Source organism: Gopherus evgoodei, chromosome 7, assembly GCF_007399415.2.
Source record: "Gopherus evgoodei ecotype Sinaloan lineage chromosome 7, rGopEvg1_v1.p, whole genome shotgun sequence".
In the NCBI taxonomy this organism is placed as follows: domain Eukaryota; kingdom Metazoa; phylum Chordata; order Testudines; family Testudinidae; genus Gopherus; species Gopherus evgoodei.
Window position 1 is genome coordinate 22,863,788 of NC_044328.1, and position 27,173 is coordinate 22,890,960.

The 27,173-nt window shown below is 44.8% G+C and overlaps 1 protein-coding gene across 2 annotated transcripts in view; it reads right to left on the bottom strand.

Moving 5' to 3' along the window:
- The window catches only part of ADAM12 (ADAM metallopeptidase domain 12), a 328,083-nt gene that overhangs the window by 9,153 nt on the left and 291,757 nt on the right, over window positions 1-27,173 (bottom strand). The window contains exons 18-21 of one of the 2 annotated variants that reach the window (XM_030570288.1): window positions 24,152-24,260; window positions 18,166-18,301; window positions 17,419-17,527; window positions 16,753-16,935 (exon numbers count right to left, since the gene is read on the bottom strand). In XM_030570288.1, the coding sequence (XP_030426148.1) occupies window positions 16,753-16,935; window positions 17,419-17,527; window positions 18,166-18,301; window positions 24,152-24,260 (537 nt within the window). Of the gene's footprint in view, window positions 1-16,752; window positions 16,936-17,418; window positions 17,528-18,165; window positions 18,302-24,151; window positions 24,261-27,173 lie in introns of those variants that run through there. The other variant, XM_030570289.1, reaches the window with a different exon arrangement.

Genomic DNA, 27,173 nt, shown 5'->3' on the forward strand with positions numbered 1-27,173 from the left:
AACATTTTGGCACCTGAGGTGAGGGCATAATTTGAGCTCTCCATGCCCCCCTTGCTTGGGCCAAAACTTTGAAAGGTCTCAATTCTGCCTTCTTCCTGTTCTACTCCTCTCATTGGAGTACTGCTTTGCTACCTACCCCAATAAAGGAGAACTAATAACTTAAATTTTTTGAACACGGCATTTTAAGTAACACAACTTTCAAATGCCTGAACAGCAAATGTAACTTTTTTTGTCTGCATAGTAAACACTGGAATTTTACTCTGTTTGAATAATCAAAATGGTGCTTTCCGTGCCTTCTTGGTTGCAAAGATTTGAACTGCTTCCTGAAGGTCCACAGTCTGGGCCAGCTCATGCTCTATTGAGATGGTTGCAAGGCCAACCAGCCTCTCCTGTGTCATTGTGGAGCGTAGATGTGTTTTTGTTAATTTCAGCTTGGAGAAGCTGCGTTCTCCACTGGCAACTGTTACAGGAAGTGTTAGAAGTATGTGCAGAGCAACAAAAACATTTGGAAAGAAGGTAGTCATCTTATTTGTGCACAAATATTCCAGAACAGCCTTTGGAGTTGATCCTGCTGAAATGTATCTTGACAGGGCTTTCAGTTCATCACCTAAATCACTCGCATCAATATCGCGCATATCATGATGTGTCAACATTGTCTCTAGTGCCCTGCATTGCTGGTGCAGGTTGTGTTCAGGTATAGCGAGGAGTTTTGGAATATCATACAACATCCCAAATATACTGGTGTGTTCTTTGAGCTGCATGAAATGTTCTTCAATTGACTGTATTGTACAATCTAGCACCTGGTTAAAGAATTCAACTTTGAACGGTTGTTTGGGGTCTCTTATGGGATTATCCCATGCCTCGTAATCAAAATGTCGCCTTCTTCGGTGGAGAAATAGCTTCAGTGTGAAGTTCCTCTGCCAACTTCTGAAAACTCTTCAGAATGTTTTGAAATCCCTCATCTGACCAGTAAGACTGTAGGTATGACTTTGCTTCGTCCAGTTGTTCCATTGCTCCAGATATATCAAGGTCAACACCTTGGAGTCTCTTGCTTACAATATTTATTTCAGACAGTATGTCATGCCACAACACTAAGCCACACAGAAATTTGAAGTTATGTATGTTTCTGGTGATTCCATTTCCCTCTGCCACTGTTCTCTCACGAACTGTTCCTGTCATAACATTATCCTCCATAATGCCAATTATGGCATCATCTATCTTCCCAATTTGGTGTTTGATAGGCTTTTTCGCCCCCACTCGACTTTCCCATCATGTGGCACTTGGTGGTTTCAATGTCAGAGAGGATGTTCCCAGATGTTGCTTCAAAATTTGCCATCGATGAGTTGATGCAGAGAAAAATACATAGATCATAGAATATCAGGGTTGGAAGGGATCTCAGGATGTCATCTAGTCCAAACCCCTGCTCAGAGCAGGACCAATTCCCAACTAAATCATCCCTGCCAGGGCTTTGTTGAGCCTGACCTTAAAAACCTCTAAGGAAGGAGATTCCACCACCTCCCTAGGTAACCCATTCCAGTGCTTCACCACCCTCCTAGTGATATTAACCTAAACATCCCCACTGCAACTTGAGACTATTTCTCCTTGTTCTGTCATCTGGTACCACTGAGAACAGTCTAGATCCATCCTCTTTGGAACTCCCTTTCAGGTAGTTGAAAGCAGCTATCAAATCCCCCCTCATTCTTCTCTTCTGCAGACTAAACAATCCCAGTTCCCTCAGCTTCTTCTCATTAGGGGGCTGGAGCATATGACTTATCGTTTTTGTTGCCCTCTGCTGGATTCTTTCCAATTTTTCCACATCCTTCTTGTGTTGTGTGGCCCAAAACTGGACACAGTACTCCAGATGAGGCCTCACCAATGTCAAATAGAGGGGAATGATCACATCCCTCTATCTGTTGGCAGTGCCCCTACTTATGCAGCCCACTATAATCCCTAGGTCCTTTTCTGCAGAACTGCTTCCTAGCCATTCAGTCCCTAGTCTGTAACAGTGAATGGGATTCTTTCATCCTAAGTGCAGGATTCTGCACTTATCTTTGTTGAACCTCATCAGGTTTCTTTTGGCCCAATCTTCTAGGTCCCTCTGTATCTTATCCCTACCCTCCAGCGTAGCTATCACTCCTCCCAATTTAGTGTCATCTGCAAACTTGCTGAGAGTGCAATCCATCCCATCCTCCAGATCATTAATGAAGATATTGAACAAAACCGGCCTAGGACCGACCCTTGGGGCACTTCGCTTGAACCGGCTGCCAACTAGACATGGAGCCATTGATCACTACCCATTGAGCCCAATGATCTAGCCAGCTTTCTATCCACCTTATAGTCCATTCATTCAGCCCATACTTCTTTAACTTGCCAGCAAGAATACTGTGGGAGACAGTATCAAAAGCTTTGCCAAAGTCAAGGAATAACACACACCCTGCTTTCCTCTAATCCACAGACCCAGTTATCTCCTCATAGAAGGCAATTAGGTTAGTCAGGCATGACTTGCCCTTGGTGAATCCATGCTGACTGTTCCTGATCACTTTCCTCTCCTCTAAAGTGCTTCAGAATTGATTCCTTGAGGACCTGCTCCATGATTTTTCCAGGGACTGAGGTGAGGCTGACTGGCCTGTAGTTCCCCAGATCCTCCTCCTGTCGTTTTTAAAAGATGGGCACTACATTAGCCTTTTTCCAGTTATCCGGGACCTCCCCGATCGCCATGAGTTTTCGAAGATAATAGCCAATGGCTCCGCAATCACATCCGCCAACTCCTTTAGCACCCTAGGATTCAGCGCATCTGGCCCCATGGACTTGTGCTCATCCAGTTTTTCTAAATAGTCCCAAACCACTTCTTTCTCCACAGGGAGCTGGTCACCTCCTCCCCATACTGTGCTGCCCAGTGCAGCAATCTGGGAGCTGACCATGTTCGTGTAGACAGAAGTAAAAAAAAGCATTGAGTACATTTAGCTTTTCCACACAGCTTTTTCTGTCACTAGGTTGCCTCCCTCATTCAGTAAGAGGTCCACACTTTCCTTGACTTTCTTCTTGTTGCTAATGTACCTAAAGAAACCCTTCTTGTTACTCTTAACATCTCTTGCTAGCTGCAACTCCAAGTGTGATTTGACCTTCCTGATTTCACTCCTGCATGCCTGAGCAATATTTTTATACTCCTCCCTGGTCATTTGTCCAATCTTCCACTTCTTGTAAGCTTCTTTTTTGCATTTAAGATGAGCAAGGATTTCACTGTTAAGCCAAGCTGGTCGCCTGCTGTATTTACTGTTCTTTCTACACATCGGGATGTTTTTTTCCTGCAACTTCAGTAAGGATTCTTTAAAATACAACCAGCTCTCCTGGACTCTTTCCCCCTCATGTTATTCTCCCAGGAGATCCTGCCCATCAGTTCCCTGAGGGAGTCAAAGCCTGCTTTTCTGAAGTCCAGGGTCCATATTCTGCTGCTCTCCTTTCTTCCTTGTGTCAGGATCCTGAACTCAACCATCTCATGGTCACTGCGTCCGAGGTTCCCATCCACTTTTGCTTCCCCTACTAATTCTTCCCGGTTTGTGATCAGCAGGTCTAGAAGAGCTCTGCCCCTAGTCATTTCCTCCAGCACTTGCACCAGGAAATTGTCCCCTAGACTTTCCAAAAACTTCCTGGATTGTCTGTGCACCGCTGTATTGCTCTCCCAGCAGATATCAGGGTGATTAAAGTCTCCCATGAGAACCAGGTCCTGCGATCTAGTAACTTCTGCTAGTTGCCAGAAGACAGCCTTGTCCACCTCATCCCCCTGGTCTGGTGGTCTATAGCAGACTCCCACCACGACATCACCCTTGTTGCTCACACTTCTAAGCTTAATTCAGAGACTCAGGTTTTTCTGCAGTTTCATACCGGAGCTCTGAGCAGTCATAATTCTCTCTTACATGCAGTGCAACTCCCCCAACTTTTCTGCCCTGCCTGTCCTTCCTGAACAGTTTATATCCATCCATTACAGTACTCCAGTCATGTGAGTTATCCCACCAAGTTTCTGTTATTCCAATCACATCATAGTTTCTTGACGGTGCCAGGACTTCCAGTTCTCCCTGCTTGTTTCCCAGGCTTCTTGCATTTGTGTATAGGCACTTAAGATAACTCGCTGATTGTCCCACTTTCTCAGTCTGAGACAGGAGTCCTCCCCTCTTGTACTTTCCTGCTCGTGCTTCCTCCCGGTATCCCAGATGCTTTGAATTACATTTAAAAAATTCAGCAGTCTCACTAGAAGCTGATTCTGCATCACTGACCACCAAGTTCAATGAATGAGAACTGCAAGGGACAAAAAAAGCTCGAGGGTTTAACTCTCAGCTCCGTGTCTGCACTCCTCTGTTCTTTCCTTTCATGTTGGCACCGTTATCGTAGCCCTGACCTCTCATGTCAGCTATCGCAATTCCCGTATCTTCCAGCTTTTTAAGAAGCACATTTGTCATACCAGCTCCTGTAGTATCATCAATGTCAATAAATTCTAGAAAATGCTCTCTGACAGTCACTATTGCAGGGACATTTTCACTAGGTTCTGTTGTTCCAAAACGCACCATTAAAGTCATTTGGTCCATATGGCTGATGTCAGGTGTGCAGTTGTCATAAACAGATAGCTAAGGGTTAATGTTCTTTTACCTGTAAAGGGGTAACACCAGTAACCTGAAACACCTGACCAGAGGACCAATCAGGAAACAAGACTTTTTCAAATCTGGGTGGAGGGAAGTTTTGGGTGTGAGTTCTTTATTCTTTGTCTTGGTTCGGTGACCCTCTCGGCTCTGAGAGTGATTTTTCTATCTCCAAGCTTTCTAATCTTCTGTTTCCAAGTTGTAAGTACAAGGATAGTAAGACAATAGGTTTATATTGTTTTTTTGTATTTACATGTGTGTAGTTGCTGGAATGTTTTAAATGAATAAAGCTGTTTATTCATTTTTTTTCCTTTAAGCAATTGACCCTGTATATTGTCACCTTAATACAGAGACTATGTTTTATGTCCTTTTTCATTCTTTTTATATAAAGCTTTCTTTTTAAGACCTGTTGGAGTTTTTCTTTAGTGGGGACTCCAGGGAATTGAGTCTGCAGCTCACCAGGGAATTGGTGGGAGGAAGAAGTTAGGGGGAAAATCTCTTTGTGTTAGATTTACTAAGCCTGACTTTGCATACCCTCTGGGTGAGGGTGAGAGATTAGCTCTCTCAGTACTTGTGTTTCCAGGACTGGAAACAGGGAGGGTAGAATCCCTTTGTTTAGATTCACGGAGCTTGCTTCTGTATCTCTCTCCAGGAACCCAGGGAGGGAACACCTGGAGGGGAGGAGGGGGAAGGGAAATGGTTTATTCCCCTTTGTTGTGAGACTTAAGGAATCTGAGTCTTGGGGTCCCCCAGGGAAGGTTTTGGGGAGACCACAGTGAGCTAGGCACTGTATAATTCCTGGCTGGTGGCAGCAATTACCATGTCCAAGCTGGTAACTAAGCTTGGAGGTTTTCATGCTAACACCCATATTTTGGATGCTAAGGTCCAGATCTGGGAAGAAATGTTATGATAGCAGTCCAGAATAACAGAGTAATATCTTGCTGACTTCAGATCTGCTGCAATCTTCTGTCTGACTTTTGTTGTCAGTAACTGTATGATCTCATTTTGAATTTTTTCCAGGGTAGTGGTGCGTGTACATTTCTTGGGTGGTAACTCTTCTTAGATGCCCCTGGAGTACAGCATCAAACTCAGCCATCAGCTCCACAATTTTAAGGAAGTTTCCATTGTTTGGCACATACAGCTGATCTGAAGTGCCACACAGTGCTAGGTTTTGGGTAGCAAGCATTCTCACAATGGCAATGAGCCTTTTCAGAACATTTTGCCAGTAAAGAGAATCTGATGCAATCTTCTCTTGATGCTGATCAGCTGTGGTGGCCTTTAACCTTAGTCTCATCTCAAGCTCTTTCCACCTATGGAATGCTCTCTGGTGATTTGCTGCCTTCTCAGGGCATGCCAGATTTCTAGTCAGATTTTTCCAGTCCTTTGTTCCTGTAGAACCCAATGTGGCTGGAACTGGAAGAGTTTGCAACAAAAACAGTATGCAGCATTCTGGGTTTTTGAGTACATAAGCTATGGCTTCTCCACTTTGTCACCATTGGGGATTTCATGCCGGTAATGTGTTGGATGGAAACTTCTATTTTCATTGTCTTTGGGGAACATGAAGTTTTTCACTTGCTGTGGCCCATGCAGTACAAGGAAGTCCCTCACACTACTGCTCAAGTGGGTCACAGTCATGGATCATCTATACTTAAGGAACTAAACTCAGCAGCAGCTGTTTCTTGCATGTCCACCACACTCTTCTCTGATCTACACTTTTCTTCAGGAATGTGCATGGTTACATCCATTTGAGATGAAGATATGGATGCTGCAGTAGCTGTCAGGTCACCTACAGTCTAACTAACTGGAAGAACTGGCATCTCCTCACCACTCACATTCTCACTGGGGCCGGAAGTCTCACCGTGAACATTTGTCTCTATGTATCACAGGAGAGCTCCTTCCTGTTTAGATAGAAAAGCTTCCTTTGCTTTCTTTCTTCTTCTGAATGCTGCCCTAGGGGGGCGTTTTCTTCTTTCACTCATGACTGCTGTTCTGTGCCAGCTATGTGGCTCTCAACACTCAGTTGAAGGGGACAAATAAGGCTGCTAGCAGGGCCTGAGTGGGGGAAGATATCAGCGTTTTAAGGGCCTAACTGACTCCTACTACTTCAGTTGACTGCCTGTTCTCCTCAAGTGGGTTCAGGGAAGTAACAGGAAACAGGAAGCTCCTTGAGAAGCTGGTGTTGTTCAGTCCAGGCTGCTGGGGGTGCTAGAGAGGTACATAAGAGGCTCCTGCTCCTCCTCCTCTCTCCCTGCAGCTCCTGCTTTCTGTTATTCCCTCTCACCTTTTCTCCTGCCTGCCGGTTATGTCTCTTGTGCCCTCCTTCCTCCAGCACAGCACTCCATCATCTCTGTGCATTTAGAGCAGAGAGAATACATATGCATCAGCAGCAGACACAATTTTCTACACTCTGGGTCCTAGGGGCCCCCCGCTGACAGGCTGGCACCTGAGGCGGCTGTCTCAGTTCACCTCATGGTAAGGCTAGCCCTGAGCTTAATGAGAAAATTTGAAATACACACCCTATCTCATTCTGGAATATCTTCCAAATGGAGACAAACCCTTTATCTGCTGGTAGCTACACTGGTTAATTATGGTATTAGCAAGGTGCAATGAAGTAGATGGACAATAGGGAAGGGCATGGTGTGGTAATTATGACAGTTGGGAAAACAGAATGGAGAAGAGGAGGAAAACGAGGAGAGCAAGGAGGGGGGCGCACAGGAAAAAAGTAAGACTGGTTGTAGAGGCAGATGATTAGCAAAGGGTGTTAGGAGGAGGTGATGTGATAGGAGAGAGAGACAGAAGAAGAAATCACCTAATGGAGAAAATGATATAAGAAAACAGTGGCTCTCGGAAGGAGAGACATGAATGTTTGAGAGAAAAGAAACCAAGAATAGCTGCATCTTTACAGTTGTGTTACATATTCTAAGTGTATCACGGGGAATACAAATTGACACAAGCCATGTCAATATATGGAAATGAACATGGAAATGAGTTGTGACCTTTGAGCTCCTGGCAACTTGCTAGTATGCCCCTCAGTACCACAAAGGTGGTGCTTCACTGCGCAAGCTCCCTCTGCTAATAAGGCCCTTTTCCTGACCCTGTTTTATTCCCCTACAGAGCATCAGCTAAATGTGTTTATGGATAGATTTCTTTCTCTAATTTTATATCAGTAAACTAGAGTCGAGTTCAGTATGTCAGGTTTTCATCTGTATTTGGGGAAAGGGCTGTTTTCAATAATGGCACTAGCTCTTGTTACAGCTGTGCTTAGGAGAAAGAAAGTATATTTCTTATATAGTAGGCAGCTATAAACAATGTATATCAACTTTAATTAGCTCCTTTGGTCTATTTTGAATATGCTTATGGAAGAGGTTTCTAATCTAAAATGCACTGTGAGAAAGAGGGGTCTTTATCAATCTAGTGAAGAAGGTGCTTCAATGGATTCTGTATCAGGGAGCTGACTGTAAAGCCATTTTGAGATGACTGTGGCAGAACATGCAGATAGTAAATACAGGTCTGGCTCCTTACCAACTATATCTCACAGCAGGGGTTCTCAAACTAGGAGTCATGATCCCTCAAGGGGTTGTGAGCCTCCATCCCTGACCCCACCCCCCTGCCACCAGCATTTATAATAGAGTTAAATATTTAAAAAATGTGTTCTGAATTTATAAGGGGGATTGCACTCAGAGTCTTTCTGTGTGAAAGGGGGTCACCAATACAAAAGTTTGAGAACCACTGTCGTACAGTAAGGATATCCTGTAATGAGTTGATTTAGATGAGAATGTGGTGTGGCAAAACAACAGTAGCATGCAACTGATTACAGAATAACCAAGGAAAACGTGAATGAAGACCTAAATTATGGACTGGATTCACTAGGTGCTATAACTTTTTATGCTGATTTACATCAGCTGAAGATCTGATATGGATAATCAAACTGTTTCATGAAGACTTCTATACGAAAGAAAATTTTATATTGGTCATAGAATTTTAAATATTACCCTTGGCAAACAGTGAGAAGAGGAGGTACTGACCTGTAACTGGAGGTTCTTCTTCGAGTGATTGCTCATATCCGTTCCAGTTAGGTGTGTGCCCCGCGCGTGCACATTCGTCGGAAAACTTTTACCCTAGCAACTCAGTGGGCCGACAGGTCGCCCCCTAGAGTGGCGCCGTCATGGTGCTCGATATATACCCCTGCCGGCCCACCCGCTCCTCAGTTCCTTCTTACCGCCCATGTCGGTCATTGGAACAGTGGAGCGCGGCTTAGCTGACCTCCACTTCCCTAGCTACTTGTAGTTCTCGTATATAGTTATGCAGTTATAATCCTTTTATATATATATTTGTATAGTTATACGTTTTTTCTTTACTAACATAGTTAGTTTAGTAATAGTTAGCGGGATTCAGGAAGTAGCCCCTTTCCTGCACCCGGTGCCGGAGCCCATGCACGGCTCACCGGGTTTTAAAATGGGCTCGGCCTGCCAGAAGCCGATGCCGAAGGGAGATCCACACGACTCCTGTTTGAAGTGCCTCAGGGAATCACACTTGATAGCTAAGTGCCCCATTTGCAAGGCTTTTAAGCCGAGAACAAAAAGGAGCGGGACTTTCACTTAACCCTCCACCTTTGGCACCGAGCAATGATCAAGCGGCTGGCAGAAGCGCCTCCTCGGCACCGGACCCCGCCGGTACTGCCAGGGCCTTTCGGCACTGGCCATCACCGGCACCGAAGTCGACTCGGCACCGCTCCCTTCCTCCGAAGTCGAGAAAGCCTACAATTCCTGCTGGTGCCTGATGGCTCCCCGGCACGCACCGTGGTTGAGCCCCCTGCTCCTGCTGCTTCCGTGCCACCTGCATCGCAGCCAGAGAGCTCGTCTAAGTCGGATTGCCCGGCACCGACACCTGCAGAGGCACCGATGACATCGGCACCGTCGATTCCAGTCCCCCAGGGCCATTGAATCCAGTGCCTGACAGCTCCCTGGCACGCGCCGTGGTAGAGCTTACTGCTCCCGCTGCTTCTGTGCCAACTGCACCACAGCCAGAGAGCTCGTCTAAGTCGGATCGCCCGGCACTGACACCTGCTGAGGCACCGACGACGTCAGCACCGTCGATCCCAGTCCCACAAGGGCCGTCGAATCCGGTGCCTGATGGCTCCCCGGCACGCGTCGTGGTTGAGCTTACTGCTCCTGCTGCTTCCATGCCAACTGCACCGCAGCCAGAGAGCTCGTCTAAGTCAGATCGCCCGGCACCGACACCTACCGAAGTTCTGACGACCTCGGTACCGTCGATTCCGGTCCCACGAGGGCCGTCGAATCTGGTGCCTGACAGCTCCCCTAGTATGCATTGTGGTTGAGCCTGCTGTTCCCTCCACGCCGGAGACATTACCAACGGCGAGGGATCTCATTGTCATGACAGAGTCGATGCTACCTGACCCTGGCACCGCCGGTGCGGGTAATACAGTCTCTTCATATGACCGTCCTCTGTCAGCACAGCAGAGGGGCACCGTTCATGATCACGGTCCTGCAGACGCTCCAGATCCCGTCGGCACACCCGACACCACTTGCAGTCCCGGTGCTGTTTTCCTCATCGGTACTGGTCACACTCGCCGCACCGGTCGGTATCCCGTTCGCCGACCCGCTACTATCGCCACTGTTCCGACTCCCGGCACCGTGACAGTTACCGTGAGGTGCAGGAGGTCCCAGAGGTAGAGGACCCGGTATGGTGCCCTCTAAGGGGTACGACAACTCGTCTGTCCGCTCTCCTCTCTGCTCACTAGTCTTTCAGTCTGTTAAGGAGAGGTACTGGTATGGCCAGCAGGCGCCAGCCCCAAAACCAAAGGAGGCTTGGCGAATGAACCTACTTGGCCACCAGGTGTACTCTGCAGAGGCCCTGCAGCTCTGGGTAGCAAAGCAACAAGCCTTGCTTAACTGCTATAATTATAGCACCTGGGTGAAGGTAGTTTAGTTTATGGAGTTTCTCCCTCAAAACTCCCGCCAAGAGTTCGCTGCCGTCTTGGAGGACGGGGGAAAAAGGTACCCAGAGCGTCCCTCCAGGCCTCGTTGGACGCAGCAGACTCAGCAGCCAGGACTCTGGCCTTTGGTGTCGCCATGAGGTGCATCTCATGGCTTCAGGTTTCAAACCTCCGGCCGGAGCTGCAGTATGCCATTCAGGACTTACCCTTTGTTGGTAAAGGCCTCTTCGCGGCAAAGACAGCCCCAGGCTGCGAAGCCTGATGGACAATAGGGTCCTAATGCGCTCTCTCAGCGTGCATATGCCAGCGACCAAACGCAGGCCTTTCTGTCCCCAGCTGCCATACTCTGTGCCTAGCCAGAGACAGGACTTTGGCAAACGGCGAGGCCAAGGTGGTCGCAGAAAAACGTCAGGACCCCTAAAGAGCCAAGGTCAAGGTCCCTCGCAATTACCACTGGGACCAAAGACGAACCTTCCAAGGTGCGCCTGAGGGTGGTGTACCAGTCACAGGCCGGGATCCCAATCCCGCTTTCTCCTGGCGTGGCCCCAGTTAATTTCAGATCGCTGGGTCCTGCGCACGGTGGAGCATGGGTACCACCTCTAATTTGTTCCAACCCTGTCCCCCTTCAGGGACCCCCTCACGAGCAATTCCTCGTACAAGAGGTGCAGACACCGACGGACGAAAGGGGCAAGGGGGTTTACTCCCGTTATGCCCTAGTCCCCCACTCGAACGGAGGTCTCAGACCTTCCTAGTCCTGCGCGGACTCAACCAGTTTAGGATAAGGTTGAAGTTCCGCATGGTATCCCTGGGAACCATTATCCCATCCTTGCCTCCTGAGGACTGCTATGCTGCCCTCGATATGAAGGACGCGTACTTTCACAACGCCATCTTCCCTCTGCACAGGAGATACCTCTGCTTTCTAGCCAACCATCAGTACTTCTGGTTTACGGTCCTACTGTTTGGCCTTTCTGCAGCCCCATAGGTATTGACCAAGTATATGGCCATAGTCGTCGCCTACCTTCGCTGATGTCGGATATGCGTTTTTCCATATCTGGACGATTCACTTATCCGAGGAGACTCCGAGACACAAACCACTCAGCACATGGGCATCATCACGGTCTTATTCACAGGTCTAGGCCTGATGATTACTATAGAGCAATCCACTCTGGTTCCCACGCAGAGGTTGGACTTCCTAGGGGCTATCCTGGTCTCCGACCTAGCCGGAGCCTGCATATCACAGCCGCGGTTTTAGGCGATGGCAACAATCATCCGAGGGCTGCAGACTTTCCCAACGACCTCGGCTCGCACTTGTCTCAGTCTCCTGGGTCCATGGCTGCCCGCAAGTTTGTAACCAAACACGCCAAGCTCCGCCTCCGTCCTCTCCAAGTCCAGCTCACCTCGGCGTACCGCCTGGACAGGAAGCCAATGGTCATGGTAGTCACCGTTCCCTCGAGCACCTTAGGCTCCCTAGAGTGGTGGCTAACTCCCTCCCTGGTGTGGGCAGGGATGCGGTTCCATCCGCCCCAGCCCTCACTGCCCCTGACGACAGACGCGTCATCTCTCTGCTCGAGTGCTCATGGTCACCTCCGAGCTTAAGGCCTTTGGTCTTCTCGGGAGCTGGAATTCCACATCAATGCCCTAAAAATGAGAGTAGTCCGCCTGGCGTGCCAGGGGTTCCAGCGGCAGCTGCGAGTCCGTGGTATCTCGGTGTTTACAGCCAACACAACGACCATGTGCTTCATAAATAACCAGGGAGGGACATGGTCCTCCCTGCCTTTTTTGTCAGGAGGCCATCCATTTCTGGGACTTTTGCATGGCCCACTCAATGGAGCTGGTGACGTCCTTTCTCCCAGGCGTTCGGAACGCCTTGGCGCTTTGACTCAGCAGGTCTTTCCTGTCTTGCGAGTGGTCACTCTGCCCCATGTGAGGCGTTCTGCTTTCCAGAAGTGGAGATTTTTCCTCACATAGACCTGTTCGCTCACCGCAAGAGCAGAAAATGCCAGATGTTCTGCTCCTTCCAAGGTCTCTCCTCGGGATCGATCTTGGACGCATTCCTGATGACATGGAAAGGCCAACTCCTTTATGCCTTCCCACTGGTTCATTAGGTCCTACTCAAACTCAGCAGGGGCAGAGCGCGCATCATCATGATCACTCCAGCGTGGTCCAGGCAGCACTGATATACCACGTTGCTCGGCCTGTCAGTAACCAACCCAATTACCCTGCCACCCCACCCAGACCTCATCAGTCAGGGCCACGACAGGCTTCGTCACCCGGACCTGCAGCCTCTTTGCCTCATGCTGTGGCTGCTGCGTAACTGAGCCGGGGTGGCAGGAAGCCTTCCACCTGGTCAACGTACCTGGCCGAGTGGAAGCATTTCTTCTACAGGTGCAATACGCTCGATCTTGCTCCTACTGAGGTCTCGATCCCCTCTATTTGGCCTGCCTCTGTCCTTCACCGGCAGGACCTGGCGGTATCATCGCTGAGGGTACACTTGGCAGCCATCTCTACCTTCCAGCCAGGCTAAGGTGGATGTTCCGTGTTCTCACACTCTATGGGTTCGAGGTCCCTCATGGGCTTGGAGCGCTTGCAACCTCGGGTGCGCCGCCCAGCCCCGACCTGGGACCTCAACCTAGTTTTAACCAGACTTATGTCTCCCCCATTCGAGCCGTTCGTGACCGGCCCTCTGCTATACCTGTCTTGGACGACAACTTTCCTCGTAGCTGTTACATCGGCCAGACGGGTCTCCGAGCTCAGAGCTCTTACGGTGGTTCCGCTGTACACTAGGTTTCACAAAGACAAGGTGCAGTTATGACCACACCCGGCTTTCCTCCCTAAGGTGGTTTCGGCCTTTCATGTTACCCACAGGTCAACGCAATGGGCGCAACAGTTGCACTCCCTGGACATCTGTAGAGTGCTCGCATTTATATTGCGCTGACAGAACCATTTCGTAAGGTGCCCCAGCTCTGTCACGGTAGCAGACCAAAGGGAAGGCTTGCTTGTTTTCCCTCTCAGAGGATCTCATCTTGGGTGATGGCGTACATCCGCACTTGTTATGATTTGGCTCATATTTCCCCAAGCCACATCACCGTGCATTCTACCAGGGCTCAGGCTTCATCTGCCGCCTTGCTGGCTCGTGTTCCTACCCACGAGATCTGTCGTGCAGCTCCATTGGTCCTCGGTCCATACCTTTGCTTCGCAGTATGCCCTGGTTCAACAGTCAAGAGATGCTGTAGCCTCTGGCTCAGCAGTTTTCATTCTGCCACATTTCACTCCGACCCCACCGCCTACGTAAGGCTTGGGATTCACCTAACTGGAATGGATATGAGCAATCACTCGAAGAAGAAAAGACGGTTACTCACCTTTGTAACTGTTGGTCTTCGAGATGTGTTGCTCATATCCATTCCACACCCGCCCTCCTTCCCCACTGTCGGAGTAGCCGGCAAGAAGGAACTGAGGAGCGGGTGGGCCGGCAGGGGTATATATCGAGCACCACGACGGCGCCACTCTAGGGGGCGACCTGCCGGCCCACTGAGTTGCTAGGGTAAAAGTTTTCCGACGAATGTGCACGCGCGGCGAACACACCTAACTGGAATGGATATGAGCAACACATCTCGAAGAACAACAGTTACAAAGGTGAGTAACCGTCTTTTCTTTGAGATGTGTTGTCCCTATTTGTATTCCAAACACTGATGCACAGGCATGCCATGTGCCCGAGTTGGAAGGTTTTTCAGCAGCAGTGTCTGTTGACCCCTCATGGCCTCGTGATGTCACCACATCTTCTGTGTGAGGTTATAAGAGACTATGTGGGGCAACACACCCTCAGTCTCCCTCTTACCACAACATAAGAGTCTCCGCACCATAGGGGAAGGTACTGGAATACAAATAGGGACCACACATCTTGAAGAACCTCCAGTTACTGGTGACAGGTTTCAGAGTGGTAGCTGTGTTAGTCTGTATCAGCAAAAAGAACGAGGAGTACTTATAGCACCTTAAAGGCTAATAAATTTATTTGGGCATAAACCTGTTAGTCTCTAAGGTGCCACAAATACTCCTCGTTCTTTTTGCAGTTACTGGTAATTAACCACATCCTCTTCTCTGTGATACACTTATATGTATTTCAAATGCAGGTGAGTATGGAGTAATGATCAGCTTGGAGGTGGGTGCGAGGACGTAATGGGGAAGACCTGCTGTAGGACAGCGTGTCTTATATTGGCTTCTGTGGCTGCCCACAAGTCGATGGCATAGTGCGCTGTGAAAGTGTGGACAGAGCACCATGTTGCCACGCGGCAGCTCACATGCCAAGAGACATCTGCCAGAGAGACAGAGATAGTTGCATGTGCTTGCGTGGAATATGCTGTAATTCTGCCAGGTGGCATTGCTTTAGAGTGCGCATAGCATTCTGTAGTGCACTTAGAGACCCAATTGGATATGTGCTGTGAGGAGAGGGCTTGCCCTCTCAACCATTCCACTGTGCCTACAAAGAGGTGTGGGGAGGCATGACAGACGTGAGTCCTATCCAAGTAGAAGGCCAGTGTCCTGCAGATGTCCGGGGAGTGCAGTGTCCTATCCACGGGAGTGGAATGCTGTTTAGGATGGAAGACTGGGAGATCGATGTACTGGTTGAGCTAAAACTCAGAGATTAACTTTGGGAGGAATTTAAAATGAAGGCACAAGGAGACTTTCTCTTTATGGAAAACTGTATGGGGCGGTGTGGGGGGTAAAGAAAGCAGGTCAGCCATCATGGCTGTTAGTTTGCTGACCCACCAAGTGGAGGACTTGAATAGATGGGCATTTGCATGTGGCCAGGGGTTTGACTGCAGTGAAAAGCCAGTCATCATAGGCAAGGGAGGTTCTGGACCTGCTGCCTAACCCAGTACCCTTTTAGGCCTTGCTATCAGGCCACAGCCTGGGAGGTCACCAGGCCTGAGCTCCCTAGCCCAGCTTGCCCCTTTCCCAGCACTGCTCCACCCTGAGTACCCTTAGCTTTCAGGCAGCAAGGATCATCTCCCTCCAGAGCTAGAGGGAGAAAGACTCCCCTAGCTCCTGGCTGATGGCCCTTTATAGGGCCAGCTGTGGCCTAATTAGGATGTGGCTCAGCTGCGGCTGCTTCCCCAATCAGCTGTCCCCAGCCACAGCCGTCTCCAGGGCTGCTTTTAACCTCTTCTATGTTAGGAGCAGGGTAGTCACCCTGCTACACCGTCCATGGGAGGGAAGAAGAGAGGGAGGTGCTAAATCACCTGAGTTAAATCATTTGAGCGCTGATACTTTTCCAGTGCCCTTCCACAATTCCTTGTGTATCAGCGCAGAAGGACAGAAAAATTCTTCCACAATTCACCAGGAAAGAATCATAGTGGTTCAAGTAACAGCAGCACAAAGAACTATCAAAGGATATGTCCTGAGAAGTCCTAACACTATATATAGCTGAGTACAGCACCAGGGAGCACACAGTAATTCACCTGGAGATTTGCAGTGTGGCTGCACACATACAGGCTAGGCTAACCTGGATGGTGCTCATGCAAATTAACTCTACAGCAAAGAGGTACCTTTGATTCTCAGTCTTGCACTTCAGCCACAAGACCATCTCCTCTCACATGAGTAATGGTAAAAAGGATCTTTACTTATAGGAAGGAGCAGCAATAATAGTGGTCACCTGGCCAACATTCCCTTGCTTAAAGTCCCTTTCATCAACGCATATAAGTAAGAAAGGGAAACCAGTTACAACACAGAGGATAACTCCACTGCAAATTTTAGTGTTGACATGTATGCTAAACTGGAAAATACCCTTGATGTTTACCCAGTTACAGAGAGGTTCCATAGTAAAGTTCCCACCTGTACTATATATTGCAACCATGTACTAACTTGGTCTTTTAATTGGCTGAAGTACAAGAAATAGTTAAGGCCAAATCCTCATTCATGATAATCAGAACAGTTCCATTTGCTTAACTGGAGCTACACCACTTTACACAAGCTGAGGAGCTAAGCCATAATGACTGCTGTCTGGCTATCCACTCGCTACACTATCAATCACACAGGAAATGCCGCGGGAGAACCCATATATGAAAAGTGATAAAACATTTTATTCTGATTTATTATATGCTGTTATTCATGCTGCAGGCTGTAGCCTGACATCACTATCTAAATATAAGAAAGAAAATGTAGATTTACCTGAGCAAGCCTAAGAGATGGGTTAGCTGGCAGTGGCCGTGCAGGTACAGCTTGATGACAGGGTAGCTGGTGAAGGGGTGGTAGGACTCGCTGTGGTGTTTTTGACCGCTGTAAATCAGATGTCTTTACAGGGTTAGTGTTGTCAATAGTCTGATATGGTAGCAATCTTCTCGGACCATCTCTCTATAGAGCCATAAAATAATAAAATTGGCAGTTTAAAAAAATCCCAATGAATATTATGGATACAAACAATATTGTTTGAAACACTGTAATCTTCTGTGTTCTGCACTTGCTTTTCCCTTCTTTCCCTCCCTGCTTTACCGTCCCCCTAAACTCCCTTTCTGTAGCCAGAGAACAAGCAATTAACAACTTCCAGAAGCCTATTCAAACACTAATCCTTGGCTGTTCAGATGGTAATGCTTCTGTCTGAGATGGCTGGCTGTATCCCAGAGGCTAATTGTATCTCCTTTCAACATTTGAGTCTCCATCTGTTTGGAACTTGGAAGCCAAAGTGCATTTTGGACCCACTTTTTCTGCTCTTGTTTAATTAGTTCATAGTTTTATATAATTTTAATACTTAATGATAATAAGTGTCATAATTACTTCAAATATACAGGAAATGTATATCAAATTCTAATAATGATATTTTGACTGTTAAGAACCCACCTGATGTATGTTTAAATTTTGTGGCTTTATGACTAGATTTTTACTGAGAGTTGTGGTATGAACATGATTAGGCTCAAATGAACTGGAAGGCCTTGCTGGACTCACAGACCTGCAATACAAGTATACACTTATTGAATGCAGCTTTGTTCTTACAGCTTTACTTTTTTCACAGTATCTTTCTCAGAATAACACTTTGAAAGGGCTTTCTTATTTTTGCTCTCTATGGAAAACAAGGAAATGTAAAAATTATCTAAAAATCTTGCAAGAATAAAAATAAATATTGATTTTTTTGAAGCCACTAGTCTGTTAAATTAGCTCTTGCAATCTGTGGAAATGCAGTTTTATAGCACCCAAGAGACTGTTCTAATGAGTCTAGCATTTAAGTAGTAATGACCTCAAATACGGAAGTTTTAGCTCACTTGACTGAGTTTAGATAAAAGGCCAAGCCAGATAATGAAAATATTTCAAGCAACCCAAAATCAAGGCAAAGTTTCCTTTACTTTTTAATTGCTTATCACAGAAAGCATAATAAAAAGGCATATAGTCAAACCCCATTTTATTTACTGATGTCAATGAAGTTAAAGTGAAGAAAGAACACTTCTGAAAAACTCATATTAATTAATGAATGATTCCACTTTTAGTAAATGTCTCATATACGCACCATAAGTACTGAGAAATGTAATGAGTACAGTCAGTTTCTATTGAAGTTTATTTAAATGAGTGGGTAGTTAAGAAAAATTATCATACCTTAGTTTCTCTATTGTTGTCTTTTTATTTGTAAATAGCAGTCTAATCAAAGTCTTCCTTTTGAGATACATGATTAAACCAGCAACAATAAGACACAGAATGGTTACGAGTATTCCTATGGTTAAACTTCTACTATCTGAAATAAAACACATTTTTTGACTTGTGATGGAGTCAGTTATGATGAAATCTGTCTGATATCAAGAGTGGGATATTGCAAGCTAGGCCTGCTTTCTAGCAACATACAAAATGAAATTAGTAAATAATACATAAGGAAATTAATATGGTAGTATTTCTGCCATGATTACGCATGAACTTAATTCTCACACCATTTGTTTCTGTCAATTCCAAAAACAAAATAGTTAAATACAAGCTGATAGACTCATTCCTCAACTGTGTAAATATCCAAAGCAGAAAACTGGAAAAAAAATACAGAGGGGTGCACTAAAAGATGGAAGAGGCAATTAAATATCAACTCTCAGTGATACAAATACTAAAAACTTTGACAGTTTGTTAGCTTCAATTTGAGATACTACGCAAAACTCAAGAGCTGATAGCAAAATGGTTGTGTCTCAGTTTACCAAAGTTTTCTCCACTTCAAATGGATATTAGTGAAAGTGTAAAAATCAGTTGTCTTATGGTGGGAAAACATAATTCTTACCATTTAAGGGTCAAATTAAGTAACAAGACCACTCACGGTTGTATTTATTTAAGACACTACAGAATGGCAATTTCTTTACCAGGTTCCACTGTATTCCAGTGACCCACTTCACAGTCGTATTTGGATTGCATTACTCTGGATTTTACAGTCCAAATGTCAGCCTTTTACATTGCAGGTTGTTAACTGCTGTGACAATGGTTATGCTCCTTTCAGCTCAGTAACAGCAGATGGAATGGAATAATGGGTTGTAGAACTGATAAATGAAATTGTTTTTAATTGTTCACTTTATTAATGTAACTTCTGTTCACCATTCACTACACTTGCCTACACTGTAACTTCTGTTCCATATTGTAATTCAAACCCCATTTTAAAACACTCACTCAATTTTGTAAAAGCTTCCTCCAACCTTCATTTTTGCAAACCTTGCTGTAATCTTATTAGTTTAGTTTAGATGTGTGAATGAGGTATGTGTGGATGACAGAATCAACCTCCAGCCCCAGCCTGTCCTGATGAGATAAAGTTCAAATACCAACAGCTGAAGACCGAGACAACAGCCCTAAACAAAGTAAGAAGCATCCACCCTAAAAAGAAAAGGACAACAGAACAACAGAAGGAAGATCAAAGCCAGGTTCAAGGCTGAAAGTCACGCCTGCAATTGATGGGTGATCAATCTAAACCCAGAGGCAGCGTGACACAGCAAGACCTATAGGCTTTGAATCCAAACTAAAAGCCTATAAAAAAGAAGGGTGAGATGGGTAACATTCTGCTGCCAACATGGAAGAACGTCGGTGCCTGCCCAACAGAGATCCAGCTCAGCCTTGTGCCCAGCTTTCCTAGCCAGTTAGCTGCCACAAGCTACGAACCCAAGCTGCAAAATCAAGCCATGCACTTAAGCTATCTTCAGGACTGGTAACTATGCAGCAGCTGCAGAACACCTGATGATTGTGGATGTGTGTGTGTGAATGTGTGTGTATAGGTATTAGGTATAATGTGAATGTGTGTGTGTATAGGTAGTAGGTATAATGTGTGTGTATAAGAATTAAGATATTAGTTATTAGTCATAAACTGTTATCATAATAAATGTGGCGTCTTTGCCTTGTCCCCTTTAATAAGATCCTGCTGGTTTTTACTGGTCTAATATAATTGGTATAACAGGGTGGCCTTTGCTCTAAATACAGTAATATGCAATAATGAATAATGCTGGTTGCTTCTGCTCTTCCAAAACCAGAAAATAATCTAATCAAAGATTCCATCCAACCCAATCCAGAGCAAACCCTGCCAGGAGCGCTCCCTCTCTCTTTTATACCAACAGAGAGCTCCAGCTCAAGGTTCTCTGCCAACTGCAGCTGTGGCAGTATGGCTGGGGAGTGGGAAGGTCTCAAGCCCTTAAGGCTTTATACGTCAAAGCCAACATCTTAATCTCAATTTGGAAATCAAGGAGCAAGCAATTTAAGAATATGGTATCATGTGCTTGTGATGAGACACACCATTTAATGTGCAGGCTGCCTTATACACTGCCTTAGGTTTCCAGAATGATTTAAAGTGCAGTTTTGTGCAGAGCACAATGCAATAGTCTAATCTAAAGGTAACAAAGATATGAATCAATCATGCCTGCAAGTTTTGCATCTAAAAAACCAAAAACCAGTGTCAATCTTGTGGTCAGGAGGAGATGGAAAAAGAGTCTGTTAGACAGGTCTGCTGTATGATCATCTCCAGCAGCTGGAGATGCAATAATACTCCAGAACTACAAACTCTAACAATATATGGAATTTCTCATCCTCAGTAAAAGGTACAGTTATAATACTTACAACAGCAACCTACCAGCATTATCTTGAATTTCAGCCAGCTACATCTTCAACATACCCCAACCTCAACTAGATATTGGCCAATGCAATTGACAATAAAGTATGCGCTGACTGACAGCGACATAGAGCACTTTAGCTCAGAGTACCAGTAATAAATCTCTTTCCAGTACTATAAGCTAAATAAAATTAGTAAACTGAATATAGGCAATTACATTTAATTTACCTTTACATAACGATTCTGTTAAATTTTTAGTGCTGTTATTTAATAAAGCTATAGTTTGCTGAGTACACGGATTTAGTAAAAGTCAGCTGGGTAAAATCAGTTACTAAAGACAAATCAAGCCATGTGTCACATTTAACTAAGGTAAATGACTGCGTGTCTTTTATAGAGCTAATCCTTCTACAGTTTGATTTACAGGTGTGCAAACTATTAAGATCATAATCCAAACCTTGTATCAACTGCTCATATTTAAATCACAAGTGTCAGGGAAGGAAAATTAGCTCCCCTAGCAATTTCTATATTTGTTTATTCCCAATACTACTGAATATACTATGATTATTGAAAATAGATGGCAAAAGTATCATGATATATAAAACTGCAGAAAACTATTTTAAAAGTAACATTGAAGGGCTTCTTTCCAAAGAAGAGAACAGAATTATTGAAGACACTCCATATTTGCCTTCTCCCCAGTTACCACTGTGTAGTGCAGCACATTCTACATGATATGTGCAGTCAGATTTTGTAGTTCCCTGCACTACTTAGCCATAGCATGGTGAGTTAAAGAAGGACTTGTGTTAGACAAACCTGGAAAAATGAGAATATTTGCACATTAATAACTGTACTTGCTCACTTCTTGAGCTCAGTTTCTTTGCTATTTTGTTGGATGTTTGGTATTTGAATAAGATCTTTCTCCCTCAGAACCCAGAATCATCTTTCTGCTATGTCTTGCAGTGAAATCATAATGTCATGTTGTTGCCATGGAAATGATTGTGAGGTCACTAGTTCAGCATTACAATTCACTGCAGGATCCAGTACATAGAGAATACAATCCGATTTACTTTTGAATATCATTATTCATATGAAAAGAGCTCAGATTACTTCCCAGGAAACCATAGGCCACATATGCAAATGTAAGTAGACTATGGGCCTAATTCTCCTGTCACTGATATAAATTAGAACTCCATTGAAATCACTGAAGTTATCGTACTCTGAAACATAAATATAGGAGGACAGAGTAAATGGTTACAGTGGTCCTTCTAGCTATATACTCTGTGAATTATGAGACTGATTTTCAACAGTGTCTTTGTACTGTTTGTGCATGCAAAGCCACACCCACAACTGTCTAAAGATTTTCAAGGATTATCAACATGTATAGAAAAAATCTGTCTGGTTAGGGGAGAAATAGGATGCAACGGACAATATTTCAGGGATTGCTCATAGAGAAATTGAAGGCACAGGGTAAAGGAAATATATACATCTTCCATTATCATCAAATTTGAGAGGAACTTTTAAATATATGTGTAAGTTAAATGCATTTATGTTTAATTATGACATATTCAGAAGTTTTCCCCACTACAAAAGCCCCTTCTTAAAGTCCTCATATCACAGTTGCTTATTTTTCTGGATTTGTCATATTCTGAGGTTCTGATTTTTAAAAATCATGCATGCAAATCAGTTAATAGTATGCATGAATGTCTGGCCATCTGATTGCACAAATTCCCGATTTGCACTTGTAACGACAGCAATTTCAGGCTTACATTAGGCACACAATTGTGGGTGTGGCTTTGCATGCACAAACAGTACAAAGACACTATTGAAAATCAGTCTCATAATTCATAGAGTATAAAGCTAGAAGGACCACTGTAACCATCTAGTCTGCCCTCCTATATAACATAGGCCATAGATCTTCCTTGAATTAATTTATTTTTGAACTAGAGCATATCTTTCAGAGAAACATCCAATCTTGTTTTAAAAAATTGCTAGTGATAGCAAGGATCATGGTGGATTTTCTAAATTGTTCCAGTGGCTAATTACCCTCACTGTCAAAAATCTGCACTTTATCTGTAGTCTGAATTTGTCTAGTTTAAACCTCCAGCCTTTAGATCTTGTTATATCCTTGGTCTGCTAGATTGAAAAGCACATTGTCAATTTTTTGTTCCTCACATAGGTACTTACAAACTGTGACCATCTGTTAACCTTCTCTTTGTTAAATAGATTGAGCTCCTTGAGTACATCACCGTAAGACATGTTTTCCAAGCCACTAATCATTCCTGTGGATCTATTCTTAACCCTCTCCAATTTATCAACATCCTTCTTGAATTGTAGACCCCAGAACAAGACAATATTCCAACAGCGGTTACACTAGTGCCATATACTGAGGTAATATCCTTAACACTACTCAAGATTCCTTGTTTATGCATCCAGGGATTGCATTAGCCCTTTTGGTGAAAGGGTCGCACTAGGAGCACATGTAGAACTGATTATCTGCCATGACCTCCAGGTTTATTTCCAGGTCAGAGTCTGTAAGTATTCTTTGTTTATATTTGACCATATTAAAATACACATGGTTTGCAAGTGATCCAGTTTGTTCTGTATCAATGACCTGTCACCTTCATTACTGACCTCTCCCACAGTCTTTGTGTCATAAGTGAATATTAAGTTTTCTTTCAGGTCATTGATAAAAATGTTAAATAGCATCACACTAAGAAACAATCTCTGAAACCCACTAGAAACACACCTGGTCAATGATGATTCCCTGATTGCAATTACATTTTCAGACCTCTCTGTTAGCCAATTTTTAATCCATTTAATGTTTGTGATGAGAATTCTGTATTTTAGTTTTTTAATCAAAATGTTGCGTGGTATCAAGTCAAATGCCTTACAGATGTCTAAGTACATTACATCAACACTGTTACCTCTATCATCCAAACTTGTAATCTCATCCAGAAAAGATATCAAGTTAGTCTGAGAAGATTTATTTTCCATAAACCCATGCTGGTGCTGATACAGTGATGCTGTAATCAATGGAGGATGCTTTGGAGTTTGATGTATCTCAAGGTAGATCAAAAACACTGTGTCTATCTCTTATATGATAATATGATATAGAGACTTAATAAATATGTGGGAACTGTTACAGGGTGCCCTGTAAGCCCTTACAGCAGTTGAAAAGTTAAGTTACTTGCTCATGTCCACACACTGAGAGTTAAAACTTGAGTTCCTGGTTCATAATCTTGTGCTCACACCAATATACCATCGCCCCACATCCCAGAACTACCTAACTGGATAGTGTACTTTTGAAAACAAACAAAATATCTGGGTTGTTGTGTTTTTAATTATGCAACAACATTGCTACAATCAACTGTCAGTGTTTTTGGCTTCATTAAATTTTAATTAGTGCCAATTCATTTGGACTAGCTTGCTCAATTTATTGACAGTTTTGCAGTCTCAGACATTTTCAATAAAACTCGTTTGGATTTTCACTTTCTACCATGGAATGGTAGGAAAGCACCAGCTATTACTAACCTGCTTGTCTGGTTGGTCCACTGTCCATGCTGCCGCCAAACCCTGGCTTATCACAATGGGGAGGGGCCCAGTTAGCTTCACAGTGACAATTTTTTTTATTGTTACAGACCTTCAAAACAAAATGACAAATGAAGTAATATAAAATGTTATTCCAGGCAGCTTAGATTGAATCTTATCAGACTATAGGAGCTTTCACTCCGGCAGTGGTAGATGAATGGGGGTTAAAGCTCATGTCACAACAGGGACACATCCAAATCAGCCTGCTGCCACAACCTCAATTAAATACAATTACTTATACATTTTTCAAAATGTGTATATCCTAATAGCAACGTGGAACCTAAATCACTATTCATGTATTGCAGGTGATAACTTGAACTGTAGGTGCCATCTAGTACCTCTACTGGAACTATAAACCTCAGAGCATCAAAGAGGAGTGGTGTTCATCTTCAATCATCTGAAATAACACTCAGTACAGTTGTCTTCAGTGTCTCCCTTTCTCCTCTCTAACAGGAGCCCCACTTTCTCACAACTCCCGTTCCTTCTCCCCTGAAAGGAACAAGATTCCTCTCACCTTCGTAACACTCTAATAATGCCTGAGCAGCTTGCTTCCCGATCCCTGTTTACTCCAGTAGCCAGCACCAATACAACTGTATTTGCTGGAAAGGTCTACTAAAGAAACCTGGATGTTTTAGTTTTCCAAGAGTTGAACTTCAGATGCTGGAACAGTTGTCAGGTTTTAGGCTTCAGTTTTCAATTCCCCAGCTGAATTCTGTAAACAAGTCCTAACCTACCTGTGCTGGACTGCCTACTGATTCTGCCACTTCTCAGGCCTCAGTTCTAAGGCTGACCAACATTCCCAGCTAAAGGGAAGAGGAAGGGTGGCTCCAGGCATCAGCACGCCAAGCACGTACCTGGAGTGGCAAGCCACAAGGGGTGCTCTGCTGGTCGCTGCAAGGATGGCAGGCAGGTTGCCTTTGGCGGCATGCCTGCGGAGGGTCCGCTGGTCCTGTGGCTTTGGGGGACCTCCTGCAGGCGTGCCACCGAATCCACGGGACCAGGGACCTCCTGCAGGCAAGCCGCTGAAGGCAGCCTGACTGCCATGCTTGGGGCGGCAAAATACCTAAAGCCACCCCTGGGGAGGAGACAGGGAACTGGAAGCAGGACAGAGTTTGATCTCATGGGATATGCACGTTGAAGGAAGAGGGATCTTGACAGATTAGAAGGATGGTGCAAGGTGGGCATCTCTGAAGAGACCTGACCTGCCCCAGGTTCCTGTGACAAAAACTTTTCTCCTTGACACTAGATTTGCATGACCTGAAAAAAAATTATATATATATATATATTAGTGTCCCACAGTGGTGCTCTATTTGCTTAGCCTATAGTTTGGCAGAGATAGAAGCACATGGCTCACTGATGGAGTGCTCCCTGCAGCATGAGGGAGCACCAAGGAACAGACCCAATCGGGTAATAACAACCTGTTTCCATTGCACGAGGGAGAATGAGCTAATGGGATCCCTGTGCTTTATTCTTGGGAGAGATATGAAAAAAAAAAAAAAGAAACCTTCAGCTCTCCAACAAAGGGTTAGTCCTTCAGTTCTCACCCAGGGGAAGACCTTCTCCTCCCATCCAAATGAGGTGCTGCCAGGATTTTAAGCTGCGGCTAATCCACCTTTTGCCATTATGGTATGATTGAACGAGTTAAACATTGTGCTGCATAGGGCTAGCAAGGCAGAGTTACGCTTTATCACTCTCACACTCGCACTTATGGCAAGGTGCCAAGGGGGTCCTTAGTTCTACTAACATTGATCATCACTGCTCTGCAGGAACCTTTGCCATGGGAAAACTTGACAACAGATTGATCAGTAGAAGCCTGCTTAAGACAATCTAGTTAGGTCAAATAACCTCTCAAGATGCTTTTTCTGAGGAAGCCAATTTGCAGGTTTTCAGTAAGGCCGTATTTTGGGGAGTCTGCATAGTTCAATAAAAATAATTTACTCAGCCTTCGCTTCCTCTCACAGTACTTTTAAAGGAAATACTCCAGAGTCATATAAAACATTACAGCTGATTTGTTTTCCCCATACAGTTAAAAATATCATTTATGCTATACTTATTTATAAATTAAAGCTCTGCAAGGATTACCATCTACAACTCTGCAAGTTCTTGTTTTGCTTCTTAGACGTCACCATGTATGCTCCATAGCACTGACGTATAAATGCCAATCTGTAAGTTAATGTTTATTTCCGCACACTGACAAAACCCAGTTACTTACCTTTCGTAACTTGTTCTTTGAGATGTGTTGCTCATGTCCATTAGATTCTAGGTATGTGTGTGCCCACATGCACAGTCATCAGAGATTTCTGCCTTAGCGGTATCCATACAGTCGGCAGTGGTGCCCTCTGGAATGCTGTGCTCATGTGTCAGTATACTAGGTGCCACCAGCCCTACGCCCCCTCAGTTCCTTCTTGTCTGCAACTCCGACTGAGGGGTAGGAGGGCAAGTAATGGAATGGACATAAGCAACACATGTTAAAGAATAACAGTTATGAAAACTAAGTAACCATTTTTTCTTCTTCGAGTGCTTGCCCATGTAGATTCCATTCTAGATGACTCACAAGCAGTATCCATGGAGGTGGGCATGGAGTTCATGGTTGTATGGATTGCAACACTGTTCTACCAAAGACAGCATCATCTCAGATCTGCTGGGTAAGTGCATAAGGAGACATGAAAGTGCGAATGGATGACCAGGTAGTGGCCCTGCAGATATCCTGAATCAGCACTTGGGCCCTTGTTGTCTGGGCAGTTACAATCACTGTGAAGGCACTTTAGCCAAATCATAGCAAAAACAGATGCAGGAGGTGATCCATGATGAATTCTTCTGGGCGGACAGTGGAAGACCTTTCATCTTGTCCGCCACCATGACAAACAAGTGCGTTGACTTATGGAACAGCTTGGTCCTTTCAATGTAAAAGGCAATGCTCTCCTGATGTCCAGAGAGTGTAATTTATGCTCTTCATCTGACTTAT